This window comes from Lampris incognitus, chromosome 4, assembly GCF_029633865.1.
Source record: "Lampris incognitus isolate fLamInc1 chromosome 4, fLamInc1.hap2, whole genome shotgun sequence".
Lineage (NCBI taxonomy): Eukaryota > Metazoa > Chordata > Actinopteri > Lampriformes > Lampridae > Lampris > Lampris incognitus.
In genome coordinates this window covers 19,737,683-19,760,178 of record NC_079214.1, presented here as the reverse complement: position 1 = coordinate 19,760,178, position 22,496 = coordinate 19,737,683, and the positions used below count along the sequence as shown (strand labels likewise).

At 45.8% G+C, this 22,496-nt stretch overlaps 1 protein-coding gene across 2 annotated transcripts in view; it reads right to left on the bottom strand.

Moving 5' to 3' along the window:
- The window catches only part of LOC130111535 (ras-specific guanine nucleotide-releasing factor 1-like), a 51,252-nt gene extending 42,968 nt beyond the window's left edge, over positions 1–8,284 (bottom strand). For both annotated transcript variants that reach the window (XM_056278758.1, XM_056278759.1), the window contains exon 1: positions 8,009–8,284. In XM_056278758.1, coding sequence (XP_056134733.1) covers positions 8,009–8,284 — 276 coding nt within the window. The remainder of the gene's footprint in view (positions 1–8,008) is intronic.
- Between the last annotated feature and the right edge of the window lie 14,212 nt (positions 8,285–22,496).

Sequence of the window (22,496 nt, the reverse complement as noted above, 5' to 3'; positions counted from 1 at the left end):
TTGCTAAGCGAAGCACAATGCCGAGCCATGTTGTTGCACATTTTGTTGGCCCTTCAAACATTTTTTTTTCAGATTCAAATAGGGGTTGCCATAGTAACAGTGGGCTTAAATGTCGCTCTCCTTCTAAATGGGGAATAAGAACATTTTAAAAGTGGAACACTCCAAAGAATACAATGAAAAATGAGAGAGAGAGAGAGAGAGAGAGAGAGAGAGAGAGAGAGAGAGAGAGAGAGAGAGAGAGAGAGAGAGAGAGAGAGAGAGAGAGAGAGAGAGAGAGAGAGAGAGAGAGCAGGGGGGAGATAGGCTGAAAATGGGGGGGGGGGCAGCGATATAGAGACTGAGAGAATGAGAAAAAGATCCTTTTGGGAGGTGAGGCTATAAAAAGCACTGTAGCCCTGCAAGGTGGCAGGAGCTATAGCGGTTGGCAGTTGGCTTGGCATCTATTCTCTGCATTGTTCCTCTCCTCTGTCTCACACACACGCACACGCACACACACACACACACAGATAAGATCCAGCACTCACACAGCCATTCCTCCACAGTGTCTCTGACGCACACACACGCACACATGCATGCATGCATGTACATACAGAAACACATATGAAGGCACACACACAACCAAAAAAGTTAACTTCAATAAATTCTACTGTAATCCACATATGTGCATTGTCTAACATTAAAAATATCAATTTAGGGTTGCCTCAAATGGATCAAGGAAAAGCAAAAGGGACATCTGTGTACAATCAAACAACTATACCATAATTGGTTACCTTTTCTGTCCTCATTTCACCTTTCCACAGTGCTGCTTGGTTAGCTCGCTGACACTGATATATGCAGGAGGACACAATGTAACAACGCAGTCACACACTCATACAGACACAACACACAATGAAGTCTACACACATGCAGATATACACTCATACACTTTTTACATGCAGACACGGAGCAAACCCACATAACAGTGAGACATGTGCCATGTGCACAAGTACAATTTGCTTGCACACGCTCACACATGCACAAGCACGCCACACAACCGACACAAGTTATGCTTCCATAATACTGTGTAAAGGGACGCATGCTAAACAGAAGACTGTGTTATGGTGATTATAGGCAGCCAAATTCAATGGATTCACTGTTGAAATAAATTTGCTGGGGCAGCCTGTATGAACAGCTGTCATCTTAGATGTCACTCTCCTCCTCATTTCACATCCAGATTAGAACATGCCTCTTGTTCTGTAAGAGTTTCGGGATTCTAGGCAGGAAACGGGCTTAACGGGGCAGAAATTCAGCATCAAATCCAAGCACCATGCAAGTTACGGGTAACTATGTAATTACAAGCAACAAAGCATCTCTCCCCTGACTCAATCTTGCATCTAGCTAGCTAGCTATCTTGATTTGTTTGTTTGTGTTTTATTTTCATAGATGACTTACACCAACCACCCCAACCATTTTTGTTGGCTGATCTCACAAACCTTATCCACTTTTGCTTGGCTACTAAACCAGTGGCCTGCAGTTTTTGTTTTTCCCATCTTACCTTGCATTGCAGGCACTCAAAATGGCTTTCACTTAATAACCTTGGCAGCATCTTTGGAAATTAATTTTTCCATATTGAGATTAGACCAATTTCATTCTTGTTACTCATCTTTGGTTCCCAAGCCATTGTCTGAAAAACACTTTTAAGCATTATGCGTGAGTGTCTGAGCACTTTGCAGGATGAAATGAGGTAATTTGGCCAGCCAATTTTTATATAGACATTTGGTTGATACAGTACACCAGAATGAAAAATGCTTCTTTTTCTATGCCCAAGAGTCTAATTAAGTTTACACTAGGTTGTGGAGAAAGTAACTTGTCACATGGTGAGGGGGTTGAGAACCTCCAATCAAAAGTGTAAGGACTTGGAAAGTGAACTGAAGTTGGCGTTTCCCTTCTTTTTCCATGAGCAAATAGAGACCCACATTAAAAATCATTAGTTTACTGTGACAGTATTTGAGCTTTAATTCTCCACTGGCTGTGGACTGTGGACTGCAGCTGGCAGAGCAGATTTTGGAAGGTGACTGTAGTCATAAAGCTCTCGGCCGCTTGACCACTTTTGAGCCCGAAAGTGTATTTCTTTCAATAGCAATCCTGAACAGCACGAAGGCAACTATTTGGCTATACACAACTACCATATTTACCGGACTACAAGTTGCGCCGGAGTATAAATCACACTCAGCAAAAATGCATTGTTGTGAAAAAAAACCAACTATATATTGTGGAAATTGCAGGAGAGTAGAGATGGAAAATTTCTCTCATTGACTACACGAACGTGTGTATCTTTCATTTTTTCTACAAACCAACAGCCCGAGCAACATGGCGCTGCTCCAACCAATCATCACCGTAGCTCACCCTGTCAACCCGGAAACACTTTTTCTTAAAGCGACCAGAACCTATTATGGTGAATTATGTCCATAGAGTCCGCTACATACGTCGCCCTAGAATTCTCAATAATAGAAAAAGCCAACGTGGAGGGGGGTGGATTGCCCGGCCGCAACAGCTTCACTGAACGGGTGCGGAAGCCGGGGGGCCCACAGGAGAGGCCTTAGGGACTCTGCGTCGGCGTGGGGGGTGGAGAAATCTTTGGGGCCTTGTTGGGGGGTGGGGGCAGGGTAGGAGGGTGCCCCCGCCGTGGGGGCTGGGCAAGTCCAACAGGTTGGTCCAAGTCCAGGTGAGCCGGTTTGAGGCAATCCACTGAAATACGCTCTGGCTTGTTGCTGACTTGTACGACAAAGTGCTTGTTCCCGGTCTCCAGGACGTGGAATGGCCCATCATAGGGAGGCTGCAGGGGTCCACGGTGGGCGTCAAGGCCAAAGAAAACATATTCCGCCGACTGCAGACTTGTGGGGATGTGAGACTGTGGGAGGCCGTGCTGCGAAGTGGGGACCAGGGCGAAAGCTCTGGCATTATCTAGGAGCGTGGTCCGTTGATGGGCTGCAGATCAGGGAACCGTGGTGTTCGGGACGAAATCCCCTTGGACCCGCAAGCAGCTGTCCGTAAACCAGTTCAGCGGACGAGGACTGGAGGTCCTCCTTAGGGGCGGTCCTGATGCCCCACATATCCCAGGGGAGCCTGTTGACCCAGCTGCTATCGTTGAGGCTGGCCCAAAGAGCAGCCTTCATAGAGCGATGAAACCAATGACGGTGGGACAGCTTCTGGCCATCGAGTGGTCCTGTCCATCATGGAGAAGGGGTAAGTAAAACTGTGGGAGGGGGTACAGGGGGCCCACTAGGTCCACATTTACATGGCTGAACCTCCATTCAGGCACTGGGAACTGTGCCAGGGAGGCTCTGGTGTGGCGGTGCACTTTAGAGCGCTGACACTCCACGCAGGTGTCAGCCCAGTCTCTCACGTCTTTTTTTGAGCCCGTGCCAGATTATCTTGGCTGCCACTAGTCTTTGAGATGGCTTTTTGCCAGGGTGGGAGAGGCCATGGACAGCGTCGAAAACACACCGCCTCCAGCCAGTGGGAATGACGGGCAGGGGCTGACTCATGGAGATGTCGCACAGGAGCGTGGTGCCAGCGTTGTCGAAAGCCACATCCTCTAACTGCAGCCCTGTTACAGCCATCCTGAAAGCCTGCACGTTCGGGTCAGTGGCCTGGTCAGCTGCCATGCAGGCATAGTCAAGACCCAAGTGGACGGCTCCCGCAATGGCCCGGGAGAGGCAGTTGGCGATGACCTTTGTTTTGCCAACAACATGCTGTACATCCATGGTGAACTCCAAGATGTAGGAGAATTGTCGTTGTTGGTGTGCGGACCATGGCTCAGCCACCTTGGCCATGGCAAATGTCAGTGGATTGTGGTCCACAAATGCCGTGAACTGGCGGGCCTCCAGCAGGGAACGGAAGTGTCGAAAGGCGAGGTAGAGAGCGAGGAGCTCCCGATCAAAGGTGCTATACTTCTGTTCGCTGGGGCATAACTGTCTGCTGAAGAAAACAAGCGGCTGCCAAGCGCCATTCACCCACTGCTCATGCACTGCTCATGCACTGCCCCGACTGCGTAGTCCGAAGCGTCTGTGGTAATGGCGATCGGAGCCTTGGGTGATGGGTGCATCAGCATTGTTACATCAGCCAGAGCAGTCTTAGCATCCACAAATGCCTTGTCACTCTCTGCGGACCAGTCCACAGGGTGTTTGGTGGCCTTGCTTTCAGTGCCTCACACAGTAGTCGCATGAGTTCAGCAGCCTGGGGGATAAAGCGATGGTAAAGTTCACCACGCCAAGGAACTCCTGTAGGGACTTGACGGTGAGCAGTCACGTGAAGTTCTCAACGGCGTCCACCTTTGACGGGAGGGGTACCGCCCCGTCTTTGGTGACTTGGTATCCGAGGAAGTCGATGGTGGTGAGCCCGAACTGGCACTTGGCTGGATTGATGATCAGCCCATGCTGGCTGAGCCGCTCGAAAAGAGTCTGGAGGTGGGACAGGTGTATCGTTTTGGAGTTGCTGGCATCGAGGATGTCGTCTAGATAGACGAAAACGAAAGGCAGGTCTTGTAGCACCGAATCCACGAGGCACTGGAATGTCTGTGCGGCATTCTTGAGACCGAACGGCATGCGCAGGAACTCGAATGGTCCAAATGGGGTGATCCCCGCCATTTTGGGGACATCCAGCGGGTGGACTGGCACCTAATGGTATCCACGGACAAGTCCACTTTGGAAAAGATGACTTTTCCAGCCAGGTGGGCGGAAATATCCTGGATGTGTGGGACTGGGTAGCGGTCCGATGTCATTGTTTTGTTGAGTCGGCGGTAATCACCGCACATGCGCCACCCGCCGCCAGGCTTCAGGACGATGTGGAGGGGTGAAGCCCACGGACTGTTGGAGCGGCGAATAATGCCAAGACGCTCCATATTCTCAAACTCCTCCCTGGTGGTGGTGACCTTGGCCGGGTCGAGGCACCGAGCCCGAGCATAGACTGGTGGGCCAGTGGTGGTGATGTGGTGCTCCACTCCATGCTTGGCAGTGGAAGACGAGAAGGTGGACTGCGTAAGGACCGGGAAATCAGCGAGAAGCCGGACAAAATCGTCTACGGCGGGAGAATGCTAGACAGTCTGGTGGAGTCCGCGCCGCTGAGAGTACACCCATACGAGCAGAAAGTGATAGCGTCGATTAAGCGGCGGTTTTTGACATCCACCAGCAAGCAGTTCATAGGCGCATAGGAAATCCGCATCGAGGAGGGGGACGGCCACTTTTGCCGTCACAAAGTTCCAACCAAACCGCTGTCCTCCGAAACACGGCTCCATGTACCTAGTGCCATAAGTGCGGATGGGGCTGCCGGTAGCGGCTTCCATGGGGGGGGGGGGGCATATCCACAGCACAGGATGTCTACTCTCGATGCGGGCAGGATGCTCCTGTGCGCATCCGTGTCGCACAGGAACCGCCGTCCAGATTTTGTCTCTGATGAAGAGCAGCCTGCCAGTTCGGCCGACGCACATCGCCACTACTGAGCGCCGACCCCGGCGTTTCCTGCCGCGCTGAAATTGCACGGAGATCGGCACCGCTTGGCCTTGGGTACAAACTCTGCGTGGTAAAAACACCGGCCGTGGTCCTGAGGAGCTGCTGCTGCGGCGGCGACTTTTGTGTCTCCAGGCAGTGATGAAAATGTTTTAGCAGGAAAAAACGCGGCCACGCAATGCTGTTGATCAGCCAGGAAACATTTATCAGCCTCCTCGGCCGGAGCACGACAGTCAGTGCTGGCTAAAGCAGCCCGTACCTGAGAAGGCAACTGTCGCAGAAACAGTTGGATGAAGAGGAAGTCGAGCTTGTGCTCTCCCAGGAGATCCAGCATCCTGTCCATAAATTCAGACGGCTTACTGTCACCGAGGCCTTGTAGAGAGAAAAGCCAACTGGCCCGCTCAGCGTCAGAAAATTCCTAAGTTTTCAACAGGTGGCCTTCAGTGTCTCGTATTTATCCTGCTGCGGAGGATTTTTGAGGAGGTTCACCACTCTGGTAGTTGTTGAACTGCCGAGAGCCGACACCGCACAATGGTATTTTATGGCGTCCGCGGTGATTTCCCGCAATGCGAACTTCGCTTCTGTCTGGGGCGAACCAAGCCGATGCCGACGACTCACAGAACTCCGGCAGCTTGAGAGAAACGGCTTTAGTCGTCATGTTCTTAAAGAGTTGTCTCTGGAAACGTCCAACAGACAAACGTGGAAATTGCAGAAAAGTAGAGACGGAAAACTTCTCTCATTGACTACACGAATGCGTGTGTCTTTTGTTTTTTTCCTACAAACCAACAGCCCGAAAAACATGGCGCTGCTCCAACCAATCATCGCCGTAGCTCACCATGTCAACCCGGAAACACTTTTTCTTAAAACGAGTAGAACCTATTATGATGAATAATGTTCATAGAGTCCGCTATATATATATATATATATATATATATATATATATATATATATATATATATATATATATATGTCAATTTATATGGTGGTGCCATAGAATTAGAATGAGTAGAACAGACATTCCCATTCAAATCAACATAGCAGGATAGTCAGAGCGGCGGCCATTTTTATTTGAACCGCCGCACCGCAAAGAACCGCGACCGTTGTAGCGGGCTAACCTCTGTTTAAACCGACTTGCGGCAAGTCACAGATTCTTTTTTTCCCCCCAAGTCGCGGACTCCCTGAAGTGAGGTTTTACAGTAACGACCAAACGAGCAGTGAAGCAGTACGAACATTTACGGCCCCACTGACGTGTGTTGTCACCGGAGCAACTAACAACAATCGCCATTTTCGTCTGAACTTTTTTTCCCTGAACTACTCGAATCACCACGTCACAGTTGAGTGTCCGTTCTACTCTCGTTCCATTTCTATGGGTGGTACAGTATTTTCAATTGAGTCACAAGATTAAACAGTGCCATCTAGCGGCCGTAGTTGAAATGCAGCGTATTTGTCCGGCAAAATTATATAAATCGTTTCGGAAGGTAAGTGGCATGGACCAGCCAGACGAGTAAAAACAGTGATTTATATTCTGGGAAATACGGTAAATGTTTTGTCGCCATTAATGTTGACTTTATGTCACAATGCTGCTAAGGACGGTGCCACAGGTTATTATTAGCTGTCACGTGTTTTTTTGTACTTTTTTTCCCTTACTCAGTGACAAAACGACAAGAGGAATCGAGTAAAAAGGATCTATTTGATAATAGCAGAATGCCGGGGTCATAATTTGGTTTTCATTCCTGATTTGGCGTTAACAAGGCCATTATGATGGGAGATAATGGGAGGGCTATCAAACGCAGCAAGCCGCTATAAAGCGGGGAGACGCAGTTGCCAAGGTAGGATGCTATTAATATCAACACGAGGAATTAAATCAATACGTCAAAGGGGGAAGGGGCAGTGCTCCTCCGGAAAGATGGCAGCCTGCAAAGTTTGTGCAGTCTACAGTTCCCAAGTTTTATACTTCAAATATTGTGCCCTGGACGTTTCGGAAGAATAACGACATATCTATGAAGACTCACACAAACCCATCAAAATACTGAGACCACCATGACAAGTGAGCTGGGCACGGGCACGGAGAAAAGTAAAGTTTCCGTGTTTACACATTTCGCAAAGAGCATTAGATTTTACGAGCAGACCCTTTCCAAACCAAAGTTTATTTTTTTATTCAAATGACAATTTGGCTTTGTGCCACACTGCGGGGTATTTCGGCGTAAAATCGATGTAATCAATCAGTTAGGGTAATGCCATTACGTAACTCTGGACGTCAAGCCAACTATAAGGCAAGACCACCTCTGATGGAGCTATTGTTCACCTGATTACTGGGGGAGCAAGGATCAATTAGGAGCTACCGTTTGCATTTTGTTTTGTGTTTTCCAAATAAACTCCTCGGTGTCGCCTTTAGTGTAAACCCAGCTCGATAAATCCAATCAGCTATGCAGTTTTCCTTCAGCCAATGTCACACCTGCTCTCATCTCTGAACTTGACATTGCTGGACTTGGGGGAAACTCCGTGTGGGATCAATATCTTACCTGCTTTTCCAAGCATTCCTTCGCTGACAGCGATGGCTTGGGTGACGGCGCCCTATCACAAACACATCCCTCCAACAGGTACAGTCCGGAGGGGCGTGAGCTGGAGTCGTTCTCGAAATAAAACAGCATATTCTGCAACAAAGCGAACCACTTCGCGTGCCATTTCGTGTTGTCGGAGCTTTTTTTGCTCAGGCAACCTCTCCTCGTGCCGTCCTTCTTCGCCAAAAGAGCCAGATAGGTGATGTGTCCATCATTGAGTCTCATCCCTTTCTGCATTTCGGCTGTGGAGCCCCCCCCCCCCAAAAAAAAGCTAGGGGGGAACCTTGCGGATTTCTTACATGTCCGTCTTAGCACCTCGGCTCATGTAGAGTCCGACTTGGTGGACAGCTACTCACTCCTGTGTGTCCTTCCACGCTAATGTTTGCAACCGTGGGGGGGAAAGAAGAACAAAAAAAAAGAAAAGAGAAAAAAGAGTGCCAAAGCTCCGCGCGGCGGTGCAATTCAGTTGCACAAAATCCACGCGCAAGGCATGATCTCGCGAGCCAGACGTGTAGATAAAGCTTTTCTCATGAGCTGAATTGCTCATTATGAAGACTGGAGCCCCCCCTCCCTCCTCACACACACACACACACACACTCTCTCTCTCGCTCTCTCTCTCACACACACACACACACACAAATACACGCGCGCGGCATCTTTGCTCACGCAGAGGGATGAAGCGCAGTCACGTGACGTAGCCCTGAACACAGACTTCAGCACCTTGGACAGATTCTCCGGACTCCACACGATGAAGACGATGAGGAGACACGTCGCTGCATTCAGCAGGCTTTTGATTTTAAATTCTGTTTGCCAATAACGGGAAGGATTTTACTTTCTCTCTCTCTCTCGTTGTTTTGTTATCAGACATCCGCCCTGCCGACTCCGGCGTTTCCTAGCGTTAACTCGGCATCACGCCGACACCGGCACACTGTGCCTTGGAGGCTGACGGGCCCATGGGTGAAAAGTAAAACAGTCTAACTATGGCTGCGGCCTCATGTCATCCATGCACGGTGTCGTGGAAACGGGTCATGGGGTTATGAGAAGGGGGTTGGCTTCGTTGCCCCATGTAGCCATAATTCCTGTTTTCGTTTTAGGATAGAGTGTGTTGGATTTGACTCCCCGCAGAGCTCTGGTGTGTCTCATAATTAGGAAACAGACCTCTGATGCCTCATACTACACGTGTCTGACCCAATAGTCCGCTTCATAAGGTCGAACTCTGAACCATTAGTAGTAATATGAAATGAAAGCCACTTCATTGGACATTGTATTCTTACATGAATTTGTCTTCTGCATGTAACCCATCTTACTGTATAGGAGCAGTGGGCAGCTGCAGCACCTGGGGACCAACTCCAGTTCTTTCCACTGCCTTGCTCAAGGGCACAGACAGGAGTATTAACCCTAACATGCATGTCTTTTTGATGGTGGGAGGAAACCCATGCAGACACGAGAAGAACATGCAGACTCCACACAAAAAGGACCTGGGATGGCCTGGGGTTCGAACCCAGGACCTTCTTGCTGTGAGGCAAAAGTGCTAACCACTGGGACACCGTGCCGCCAACTGAATATTGATGCATGATTAACTTTTTCGGTTAGTTTGCAATTGCCCTCCCCCCCATAAAAAAGTAATTATGTAGCTATTGTCACGTTTTCATTGGAATAACTATTTGAGGATAGATAGATAGATAGATAGATAGATAGATAGATAGATAGATACCATTTCAACAAACCATCGTTGAACCAAATGATTGCAAACTTGGGTTCGAGCTCTCCATCCGGGGTTGGAAGCGGTTTGTGATTGGCAGTTAAAACCAGGAAATGATCAGTTGAGGTTTGTCACGACACCGACTAAATCTGGGTTTTAATTGCTCGTTCTGATAAATTGTTTTCACTGAAGTAAGTCGTTGTCCCGCGTGTTTTGTGACGATACTCATTGAAGCCATCCTCTGCCAAATAAAGTGGAATGGTTCAATTATAAATATCAATGGTCGGTAAATTTACGAGGCTGATTTGGTAACCCTGTTGCACCTACACCTCAGACAACGTTTTAAGGAGGTGTTGGTTCAAAATTGTGAACCCACCCTTTTAAGTGGATTGGAATACGTTATTCTCAGGGCCAAAGAGGTCAATAGTCAGTTATTGTGTAGCATTTGGTTGATGATAGGGACCTTTAAAAAAAACTGGGTTGATTGGTCCGTGTCTCTATCAGGCTATCAATTTTGCTTTATAAATATGCGACTGTCACCCAAGGCAGAACATTTCTCTTAAAGCCTTGCTATACTGACTACAATTCCAGTTACGCTTCTCATTTAAGTTTAAATGTGTTGACTGCTGATTGTAGAATACAGCTGTAGCAATCCCTTCATAATTACTTGAATATTGGCGAGTATGTCCAGTATCGGCATAGTTTCCTCTTTTCTAGTATTCAGTATAGCTGAAGAGAGAATATCTCCACCGAAATCCTCTCATTTAATGTTTATGGATGTGAGGAGATGAAGCATTAACAGAGAAAGTGGCTCACTGTATTATCAGAGCACACACTTATGCTTTCTGCCCATGTTTGCACTTCCTGTGTAATTAATAGGCTGAAATATTATTCAGAAGCCTTGCTCTCGAGGAGACAGGTAATCCTCCCTGAGACTAAACTGTCCTTGTGCAAAACCCAACAAGGCACATACGCATGTACCTACTGCATGGTAAATATATGAAGATATTCTCAGCAACATTATATAATTAAGTAATTGTGTTCTTGGAGGGTTCCAACCAAAAATTATCTTAGTCTCAGTACATTTCTCACCTTAATCAAAGCCAGCTCCCAGCGGTATCCCTAAGCTCGTCATGGACTCATATAGAGTAAGCTATTCCGTTTTCATCCTTGCCACAGAAAGACAAGACATTGATTCAACCCAACCATTTATTGATCCTAAAGTAGTGCATAACCTCAGGTATACCATTAAATAGAAAATACAAATCTGCAATCCTTATTTCTATTCATCTTTTGTAATCTTTTATTTGCCATTTCATAATGAAACAATGTTACCTGCACCATGAAAAGTAGGTAAGAAACATCAGGTAAAGTGAGAGTAAGGGAGACACGTATTGCTGTAGCATTACAATCTCTCTTTTATGCCCTTTCCGCGATATTATCACTTTTCCTTGTTCTTTCCTTCTTTCCTACTCAAGACCTGAACCTATGCTTGTGTGTAGTCCGTGTAATGCTTATCAGTTAATTTTTCTATATTTAAAAAAAATGGAAAAAACTGAAAATTGGGAAATTGAATTCCATCCATCCGTCCATTATCCAAACTGCTTATCCTGCTGTCGGGGTCGCGGGGATGCTGGAGCCTAACCCAGCTGTCACTGGGCGGCAATTGTATTTTTCATTCGTCATATCCACGTATGATTAAGATTTTGGCGCCGTTTTTCTAATTTCTATTCGTGGAAAGTTGGAAAATTTGAAAATTGAAAAATACAAAATGGAAAAGTTTCTGTTTGTATTTGCGTCTTGGGGCCACTTTTCGCACCCATCGCCACGCCTGCATTCAATTATTACATCCGGTCATGGCGACGTACTGATCCAGCTGTTGTAGGTTAGTCTCCTTGGTTTCCTCCCCTAAATGCATATTTGGCAGAGGCGCCAACTCTTGCGGGAGAATCTGTGTTTATGTAAATATACAGCATATAGTTTGAGAGCCATATATAATGATTTTTTTTCCTTGTTGCCCAGGACGGAAAAGGAACATACTGCAGCAAATTCAGGGGGGCAGCCCGGAAACCGTCGCCACAGCCGGGACGCGAACCCATATGTCCCGCACCATGGGCGACAACGTTAACCAGTCAACTAAAGGGTCCGACCCGTTAGCCAAATGCTAAGCGAGCCTATTCATCTGTGATCGTTACAATACACTAGCCTATGGCGCTAACGTTAGCCTTACAACTGTAACGAATTCAGGGGGCAGCCGGGAGTCGCCGCAGCCAGGACGCGAATCCGGGTCTCCCGCACCACGGGCGACTACGTTAACCAGTCGACTAAATGGTCCGACCCATTAGCCAAGGGCTAGCGAGTCTAGTCATCCGTGGTCGTTACACTAACCCCCCTCCTTCGGGAAGCGCGTCAGCATACCAGCTCCCTCATGTCTCTGGGCGCACGCGCTTCCGATCATAAACATATGTATATACGCTTCCGATGGCCTCACGGTCTCACCATCCCACTTCTGACACCAATGTAGCGAATTCGGGGCGCAGCCGGGCATTGAACTTGGGTCCCCGTCCCCCCACTACAGGTGACTGCGCTAACCAGTCAACTAAAGGGGGCTGACCCGTTAGCCAAGGGCTAGCCAGTCTAGTAATCCGTGGTTGTAACACAACTTTTAGTTTAGTTTGAATTGAAGATTGAAATAAAAATTAAAAAAACAAAGTCAGATTGTAGAAATTAGACTATCACTGTTGATTAGCTAAGATTCTATGTTCCAGCAGTTTAGTACGGAGCCCCTTAAGGGTCCTGCATAGCAGGGGGAAAAAAATGAAAAAAATCTGCGGTTAAAAACAATATCTGTGGGGTGCAAAAAAACTACAAGTAAAAAAAAAACTGCTCTATTTAGACGTGATGACATGTAGAGGACATGTAGCTAGCGACTAGCCAGCTGACTAACGTGAATATTGTCAGTCCTAAAAGGATGGAGGAAGACCTTTTGGAGTTCCTACGGATGAGGAAAGTCCCAGAAGAGGACATACTATAGAAAATATGGACTCTAATATCCTGGCTGGCATTCCCTTCATGGAGTAGAATGATGTCTCTAGCCGACCAGCAAAACGCCAGGTGTCTGGGAGGACATGTATCGGTATGGCTCCTGTCACACACCCATGGACAGGCATGCTGTTCGACGGGCACATGTCCTACGAGCCCGAGCCAGAACCACAGTGTGGCCTGGCGAATATATAGAGCTTGCCTTGAGCTTCCTACTGAGCTCCACGATGTCAATGGTGAACTGGCTGTGGAACCACACGTGGGGACACTACATGGAGTAGACACTGCCCCCCTGCAGGTCTGCTCCATCCTTGTTGGCTAGTGTATCAGGGAAGATTCGTGTTCCCAATCTCACAAATGAACCTCAGTAGGTGAAAAAATGACCATGTATGCCATGTTTGCACAACCTTTGTCCCCAAGTCCTACGACAATTCAAAGACGCCCCCGCTCCACCAAGATCTGCACCCTTCACCAGAGAAATTAGGCTAGACCCAGACAATATTATGCCATCTGACATAAGGAACAAATTTCAGCTACTGCACAAACACTTTGACGAGGTCTTTGACCCACACTTCAAGGGGTACAATGGCGCCATCGGTCCGTTCCATGCAAAAGTGAATATGGGTCCTGTTCAACCACCACAGCACAAGGGCAGAGTTCCCCAGTACTCAAAAGGCCAGCTGCAAGAGCTCCAGGCCCAGTTTGACACACTGGAACAGATGGGCATCTTTAAGCGGCCTGAGGATGCTGATGTGTGTGTGGAGTATGTCAACTAATCATTCCTTGTAAAAAAAAAAACAAACAAATGGGGGTTTTCACCTTGTCACCGCCTTTGCAAGACGTGGGCAGGTATAGTAAGCCCCAATCTTCTCTCATGCCGAATGTTGACTCCACCCTGAGGATGATAGCCCAATGGAAATGCATTGTTGCAACTGACCTCACCAAGGCATTCTACCAAATACCATTATCCAAAAACTAAAACACCTGAAATCTCAGCTTAAAAATGTTCAACTTGAGAAATGGAACTGCTCCCTCTCAAAGACAGTTGGGGATCGACACACAGTTGGAGGTCCCGTTTGGCTCCATTCACTTTGAGAATGTTTGCTTGCCACTGTTTTGCCAACTAAGACTAACTCATATATATCAAGATGCGTTTTTGACAAGTTCCAAATTCTGTTCACATGTTCCACTTTGGCATACTGCAAGATTTTGGCTACCCTTTAGATGCATATCTTAATCAACCATATCAAACCTATATCTGAAAATAACCCTCTCCAATATAATGCCAAAACTTATTTTTAACTTAATACTTAAATTTAACTGTACACAACTGCCATATCCTGGCCAAAATATCATGTTTTACGGGCAGGGTTACATAATCTGAAAGGTCGCAAATTTTGGTGCAACACCAGCCACTCTACAAATTGATGCATAAAACATAATTGGACATTATTGGTTAAGCGGTACATAGATCAAAGAGGCCACATTTGTATTAATTCATTCAAATGGGGCTTGTATAAGCAAAGAGTCTATGAATATTCCTAAATGACTGATAAAAGTGATAACAATTGGTATTAATTTTTCTACTTAATCAACATCTATTTTTTCATGAAATAAAAAGCATTGCATGACTTTTTTGAGGTAAGTCTAAGCAGTCTAACAACTGATGTTTACATGTGCAGGTATGTGCAGGTACATGCTTGTGCATAGAAAAAAAATGTACAACTCATTCTAGTTGCCTGACCAAAGTTGGCAACCCTGATGTTGGCTTTGAGCTTTACATTTGATTTACCAGACGATGATAAGCAATGTTTCTACTAAGAACTAGAAAGTGGTGTAAAGTTTGAACTAGACTATATACTTCACTGGATTCAAGTGTATTTTTCTATACCAACTGGAAGTCCTGTTAAAGAGTTTGACATGTTTTTTTTTAATCTTTCTCAGTTTTAAGTGAGGATACTACAGAATCCATCTAAATTTTGCATGAGTTGCTAACTTCGTCCATTGTTTAACTATCACCTCTTTAGTCCTTGTTAAAAATTGAGGGATAGTTATACCAGATTCTTTGTATTTAATAAACATTGGTAGGGTAAGACTATTATGAGTTATAATAAGTCTTAGAATATGTTATAGACCTATTCTGAGATACTTTATTGATCCCAATGGGCAAATTATGCTCGGCATTTAACCCATCCTAGCTGTGTAGCTAGGAGCAGTGGTCAGCCCCCGTGCAGCACTCAAGGACCAACTCCAGTTCGTCTTGCCATGCCTCGGACAGGAGTATAAACCTTAACATGCATGTCTTTTTTTTTTGATGGTGGGGGAAACGGCGCACCCGGAGAAAACCCACCACAGACACGGGGAGAACATGCAAACTCCACACAGAGGACGACCTGGGACAACCCCCAAGGTTGGACAATCCCGGGGTTCGAACCCAGGACCTTCTTGCTGTGAGGCGACAGCGCTAACCACTGTGCCACCAACTCCAAATTTACAACTGCTGATTTCCCCATGCAGATATCATACATGTCTAGTAGATTGTTATTGATGTACACATGAGGTCCACATAAAAAAAAAAACTTCTCCCAGGTGATTGCTGGAGGGAACTATGATGTGGACTCTCTTGTCTCGGATCCACTGAACAACATCCTGTATCAGGAGAGGAAAAAGCATTACAACAGCTTCTCTCACACTGTAACCATGAAAGGAGTCTGCTTTAGTCATTAATTCTCCTCCTTTTCACACAAAAATTGTGTACCTGGACTTCCGGGCTGGTGATGAGCAACCCTTACTACCAGACATGAACAGAGCCACAGCGCTACCTAAACTAAGTCCAAGGTAATAATAATTTTATTTATATAGCACTTTTCTAAAGCAACGTTAGAAAGTGCTTCACAAAAAAATAAAACCAGACAAGGCAAAAATAAGAGTAAAAATAAACAGTATAAATAAAAACCAAATAGACGTTTGTAAAAGCTTTCATCAAAAAAAAGTTTTAAGATGCGATTTAGAAGGTACTCAGTCTACAACTGCCTCTTTGATGCCCTTTTAAGCAAGTTAACCACTTAATGTACTGAAATCCCTACAGGGCCAAGATTGCAGGTTCCACTTTGCGGCTCTTAAATGTGTGTGTTAAGATGAATGATTATGAAACGGGACAATACTGGGGGGGAAAAACAAATCATGCTCAGCCAGCCAACCCTTGTCAACAACGGTTGGTTGGGGAAACTATATATACACATGAAAGGCCCTCAAACACAGTTTAAGACCACTAAAGTGAAGTGGGGCATCACAGTGGTTGGTTCATTAGTTCTGCTGCTTCACAATAAAAGGGCTCTGGCTTCAATCCCAGCTCTAATATATGATTGCTTCAGACTAAACTCCTTATATGCGTGAATGCATATAAGGACAGTAAAATTGATAAACAAGTGATTTTTTTTTTTTGACAGAAATGGTTACTGTTTATATTAATTCCAGTAGGTGGAGCCAAACGGAATCAAATCTCACAAACCACTGAAGTTTAAAAGGTTTTGTTTTTTGGCGGACATTTGCAGACAGTGTTGACATGTCAAGTCAGGTTAAATTTACTGGCTGTGGCACACTTAAGCCATTGTGTCTCAAGCCCAGATGAATGGGGAGGGTTGCATCAGTAAGGGCATCCGGCGTAAAATCTTTGCCAAATTAAATATGCAGCTCATGAATCTGATTTCCATACCGGATCGGTTGAGTCTCGGGTTACCAATGACTGCCACTGGTATTGTTGGCCAGCAGGGTACCAGTGGAAACTATGCTACTGTTGGGCGAAGGAGAGGGGGAAGGCATGTCCAGAGGCAGCGGGTAGGAGTGTGGAGGTGAGAGTCGGAACTTTGAATGTTGGCATTAGGACTGGTAAAGGGAGAGAGCTGGTTGATATGATGGTGGTATACTGTCTGTGCAAGAGACCAGGTGGAAGGGGAGTAAGGCCAGGAGCATCGGAGGAGGGTTCAAACTCTCCTACCATGGTGTGGATGGGAGGAGAAATGGGGGTAGGGCTAATTCTGAAGGAAGAGTATGTGAAGAGAGTGCTGGACAGAGTGATGAGTATGAAGCTGGAAATCGAAGGTGTGTTGAGTGTTGATGTATGTTATCAGTGCGTATGCACTGAAAGTTGGGTGGGAGAAGAAAAGAGAATTCTGGAGTGAGTTGGATGAAGTGGTGATTGGAGCGGACTTCAATGGGCATGTAAGTAAAGGGAATGGAGGTATTGGGTAGGTATGGTGTCAAGGAGAGGAATGTGGAAGGACAGAGGGTGGTGGATTTTGCAAAAAGGATGGAAATGGTTGTGGTGAATACATATTTCAAGAAGAGAGAGGAACACAGGGTGACAGAAGAGTGGAGGAAAGTGCACACAGGTGGACTATATCTTATGTAGGAGGCACGGTCTGAAAGGGATTGGAGACTGCAAGGTGGTGACAGGAGAGAACGTAGCTAGGCAGCATCAGATGGTGGTCTGTAGGATGACTTTGGAGACCAAGAAGAGGAAGAGAGTGAAGGCAGAGCCAAGGATAAAATGGTGGAAGTTGAAGAAGGAAGACCGTTTTGTGGAGTTCAGGCAGGAGTTAAGACAGGCACTGGGTGGTAGTGAAGAGCTGCCGGATGGCTGGGCAACCACTGCAGAAATAGTGAGGGAGACAGCTAGGAAGGTACTTGGTGTCTCATCAGGACAGAGGAAGGAAGACAAGGAGACTTGGTGGTGGAATGAGGAAGTACAGCAAAGTATAGAGGAGGAGGTTAGAAAAGAAGTGGGGATAGTCAGAGATGAAGAAAGTAGACAGGAGTACAAGGAGATGCAGCGTAAAGTGAAGAGAGGTGGCAAAGGAAAAGGGGAGTGCAGAAGAGCAGTGGCAGTGCAGGCAGGGTGGAGTGGGTGGAGAAGAGTGTCAGGAGTGATTTGCGACAGAAGGGTACCAGCAAGAGTTAAATGGAAGGTTTACAAGATGGCTGTGAGACCAGCTATGATGTATGGTTTGGAGACAGTGGCACTGATGAAAAAACAGGAGGCGGAGCTGGAGATGGCAGAGTTGAAGATGTTAAGATTTACATTGGGAGTGACGAAGGACAGGATTAGAAACGAGTATATTAGAAGAACAGCTCAGGCTGGACAGTTTGGAGACAAAGCAAGAGAGGCAAGATTGAGATGGTTTGGACATGTGCGAAGGAGAGATACTGGGTATATTGGGAGAAGGATGCTGAATATGGAGCTGCCAGGGAAGAGGAAAAGAGGGAGGCCAAAGATGAGGCTTATGGATGTGGTGAGGGACGACATGCAGATGGCTGGTGTGACAGAGGAAGATGGAGAGGACAGGAAGAGATTAAAACGGATGTTCTGCTGTGGCGACCCCTAACGGGAGCTACCGAAAGTAGTAAAGACTATATAAGTGTTTATAGTGTCACGCCACTAGGCGGCACCATGGATGTATTATAGTAGAACTGGATACCACGCCTCCACTCAGCCTTGCAGCCAATTTTTCCAGTGTTCACTCGCGGTATTACAGCGAAAAATCCCCTGCGGCCCAAAAAGCATTTTCCCCATAGACTACCATTGTAAAAGAGACGCCTGTAAAACTGTTGACAGGACACCTGCAGCTATAATCATGGTCAATTGTTACTCTTTGTATTGTATTATTTTTAAGCCATGGGGTGCTAATATTTTTACAATTTTTCCAAAGCCCAGAAAATCTTTTTTTTTTCTGCATGACGGCACGGCTGTGTACGAGCCGTTCTCACAGCCTAGAGGCACGATGGGAGCAACACTACTGCGCATATTCAGTGGGCCCCATGTACCCGGAAGTAACCCGGAAGCCAGAAACTTTTTCGGCGTATGTGCCAGGCGAGCAATGCGCTCTTTGCACAATCCTTTCCGCATTCTATCGAATACTACTTTTGTGTTTCCGGTCTATCAATGGCGCTGTTTTACACGCATTCTTTGCAGGCGCTCCCAAAGCTCAAAGTCACAGATGTCCACAGAATTTGCCAGCAAACAACACCAACACCAACCAGCAAACTGGACAAGGGCTTTAGGTTGTATGCTGCATCCTACATTCACAATTACGAAGGTAAGAAGACAACTATTAATGAGTGAGTGACCACTGCCTGTGTGACCACTTCATTCATCTTGGCAGCTGATTTGGCTCTTGAGACCCTGACCATTTTATAAATGGAAGGCTCAATCAAAAACCAAAACGCCATCCGGTAGTCGTAGCTTGCAAATCTATTCACAAAAGACATACATCAGGCCATTACTTAACACTCAATAAAATCATGTACAGTCACTGAAATCATGTTAATTGTAACAAGTATCCTGTCATCTCATATGTTACCCAAATCAACATTCGGATAGGGTGTCTGTATGTATAGACTATTTTAACCACCGATGCATCAGCGCTCACACAGTATAACTCGTGGATGGAGCACATGATTCCCAATGACAAAAGTAAACAAACATTAGGCTACACTGACGACAGGATTTTTATAATTCAATTTATGTCCAATGTTAATGGTTGATGTCAAACAGTTAGCTAATGTTAGACTAACATTTACATACAACTTGGACCTAAAGTTACCTGGTACAGAATCGGATGTCGGCGTCGGAGCTTGCAAACCACTGTAACCCAAACTCTCACTGGACAGGCAACTCCTGCAATTTCTTTCTCAGCTCTTCAAATTCTTCATTTGACAAGGAAATGTCCAGTGCAGACGGTTCAGGGACAGACCAGTAGTCGTGATCCCTTGTGCTAGCCTGTTGCTCCTCAGGAGGGACTGGATCAACAGGCCGTTTTGCTCTCTCCCACACACTGCGCCGTGGTGTCTCAACAGTGTAGCCATTCCATTCAGAGAGCGTTGGTACAGCACCTTTAACAAGCCTTCTTCGACCATCAAGGGTTGTTAGCTCTATGAGCTGGTCAGTGGAGAAGTGTCTGCTACAGACCTTAGTGTGAGAGGTGATGGTGCAATGATCCCGGCGTATGTTTACCAACCACTGTCTTCTCAGGTCAGGATGGATTGGAAAGCCACGGAAACTTAGTATGCCGTTAAACTTGGAGCTAGCCGAACAAAGTGGGACACAGCGATATTCAGAGTATTTATTTTGTTGTTTTTGAAAATGTTCAGTCTTGAACTTTTTTCTGGGTAGACTCATGATGATGAGCAAACTGCCATGCTAGCTAGCTAGCACAGCGTCAGCGCGATGTAAACAAAAGGAGCGGAAACGTACAAGCAGTACTATTTCCAAGTGGAACTATGTCACATAGCCTAGTGCATGTAGCGCATTCTCATAGGAATGAACAGGTGCCATTTTTAGATCCGGTATCCAGTTCTTCTATAATACATCCATGGGCAGCACTTGCAAAACATGCAAAATCTACCTTTTCACCCTCCTCTTGGGTTGTAAAGCCAATCTGTATAAAACTATAAAGCATCTAATAAGGACCTTCACAATTAAAATTTATTGAAAGAATTTTGATAGCCCACAAAATGCAAAAGTTATTACTTATAAGGGCCTCATTACCTATTAATGAACACTTATTACATCCACTTAATGTAAAGTGCTCTAAATTAAAGTCGTTAATAGCCAACAGCATGCCTGCCTTAATTTTCAACATGTTGACTGTTCTCTGGTAACAAGCACTCAGCATTTTGCAGATTAATCACACTTATTTTTTGCAAAATGCTTTAAAGTACTATTCAATTCCACCAGTTTGTTTAATCAAATCTGTCAATGAAGTGAACTGTGCACATACAGTTCACTCACTAGATGAATCAGTGCTAGCTACTGGTTCATAATGTTGATCACTCACAAAGCAAACTGCTAAAAAGGTCTTACTCAAAACATATAGCTAAGTTGTGACAAGTGCTGCTTAGTCTGCAATTGTGGAGGAGTAGGCTGTGAACCAGCTGTACTGACTTGGCTTCATAACTTTGGGCAGATTTAAATGCATCCGCAATCACACAAAAGAGGAACCAGAGATGGGGAGAGAATTAAACGAGGAGACGTGGAATTGCTTCTTTCTCCAAATACTGACTCTATAAACTCCCCATTTTAACTTGATGTTTTTAGTCATGTTTTAATAAATGGGCTGTTGAACCCTCAGCTGCCATCTTTGTCTGTGTCTCTGTGCTAGAGAAGCCCGCCTGTGGCAAAGTCTTGCCATGGTCATATTCGATTCATTCATCAGACGAGTGGCAGTTAGGGGTGGTCTGGGGGCCATGAAATGATCATTTTTAAATGTGAATTAAATGAACTGATTCAGAATCGACTTTCTATTCTCAGACAATCTGAAAGAAACGAGTCTGTTAACACTAGAACGACCGGGACACTAACACTAGAACAACTGGAAGTTGGACTTCTCACAACTACGTCCACAGATGGTAAATTAACATATGTGAGTGAGAGGGACACACCTCTTAACCACAATTAAAAGTGGAATCTGTTATGTCAGGAATTGGCAACCGCTATGCTAACTTTTGAATTTAGCTATATGTTACTATCGTGTTTATTTTTGTAGCGGGGTGTAGCCTCCAGGTGGTGCCACACCTATCTAATCCCCGATCCACCACCTCAGATACTGCGATAGGACACTTGCTGGAAATGACAAAAGGTCATGAACTTACACAGTAGAGCATGGTTGGCATCACTGCTCAGTCCTTTTTCCAATTTTAGAGCTCTCTATCTTTCGAATACATGGCTTAAAATAATTTGATGGTGAGAGCAGTCATGGTCAGAGGTGGCAAAACCAAGTCCAGGGAGTAAACGTCTGAACTGTTTATTTTCTTTACCCATGTACTAAATCATCCATCCATTACCGCTTATCCTGCTCTCAGGGTCACGGGGATGCTGGAGCCTATTCCAGCAGTCATTGGGCGGCAGGCGGGGAGACACCCTGGACAGGCCGCCAGGCCATCACATCACTAATAAGTTGATTTTATACCCGACCAAACTGTTGATTAGAATCAGATGGTGTAGTACATGGGTGGAGCAAATACATGGTTAGGACTTTTACGTTCTAGACCTGGTTTTGCCACCTCTGGTCGAGGCCTCACTTGTGCCAAACTTTGTCACAGTTTGACTCAAATAAAAAGTGAATAGAAAGAGGAGATATGGTGCAACAAGCTGCTGTTTTGCCCCAAGACACTCAAAATCAGGGAAATGGTTGCTGGCTAGAGCTGAAAACTGTTCAACTTGAGAAACAATTTGCTTGCAATGAACAATTCCGAACCGCCCCAGGGACTGAGGGTCTCAGTTGGAGGTCCCATTTCATTTCATTCACTTGAGAATGTTGGCTTGCCACTGTTTTGCCAACTATAATAGATCAATACACAACGATATGTGTATCTTGGGGTGAAATAGTGGCTTGTTGTGCCATATTGCCTCTTTCCATTCAACTTCAATGATTCACTTTGTGCCAAAGTTTGGCACTGCATTTTGTGTAAGCGCACCATAAGCGTGGGTGCTTTTGTGACTCCACAATGACAGAGTTTGTCCCTCACAGCTCATATTCTTTCACAGACTATCACGACCCCTCCCTTCCCCCCATCTCAAAACCAACCCGCACAACAAACCAAAACAAAACAGTGGGGCAGAATTGTATGGAGGTTGTTAATTCCTCACATTACAGATTCTTCTCTTAATGGCAGATTGGGGGAGAGGTTACCAACAGTAGTTTGGTC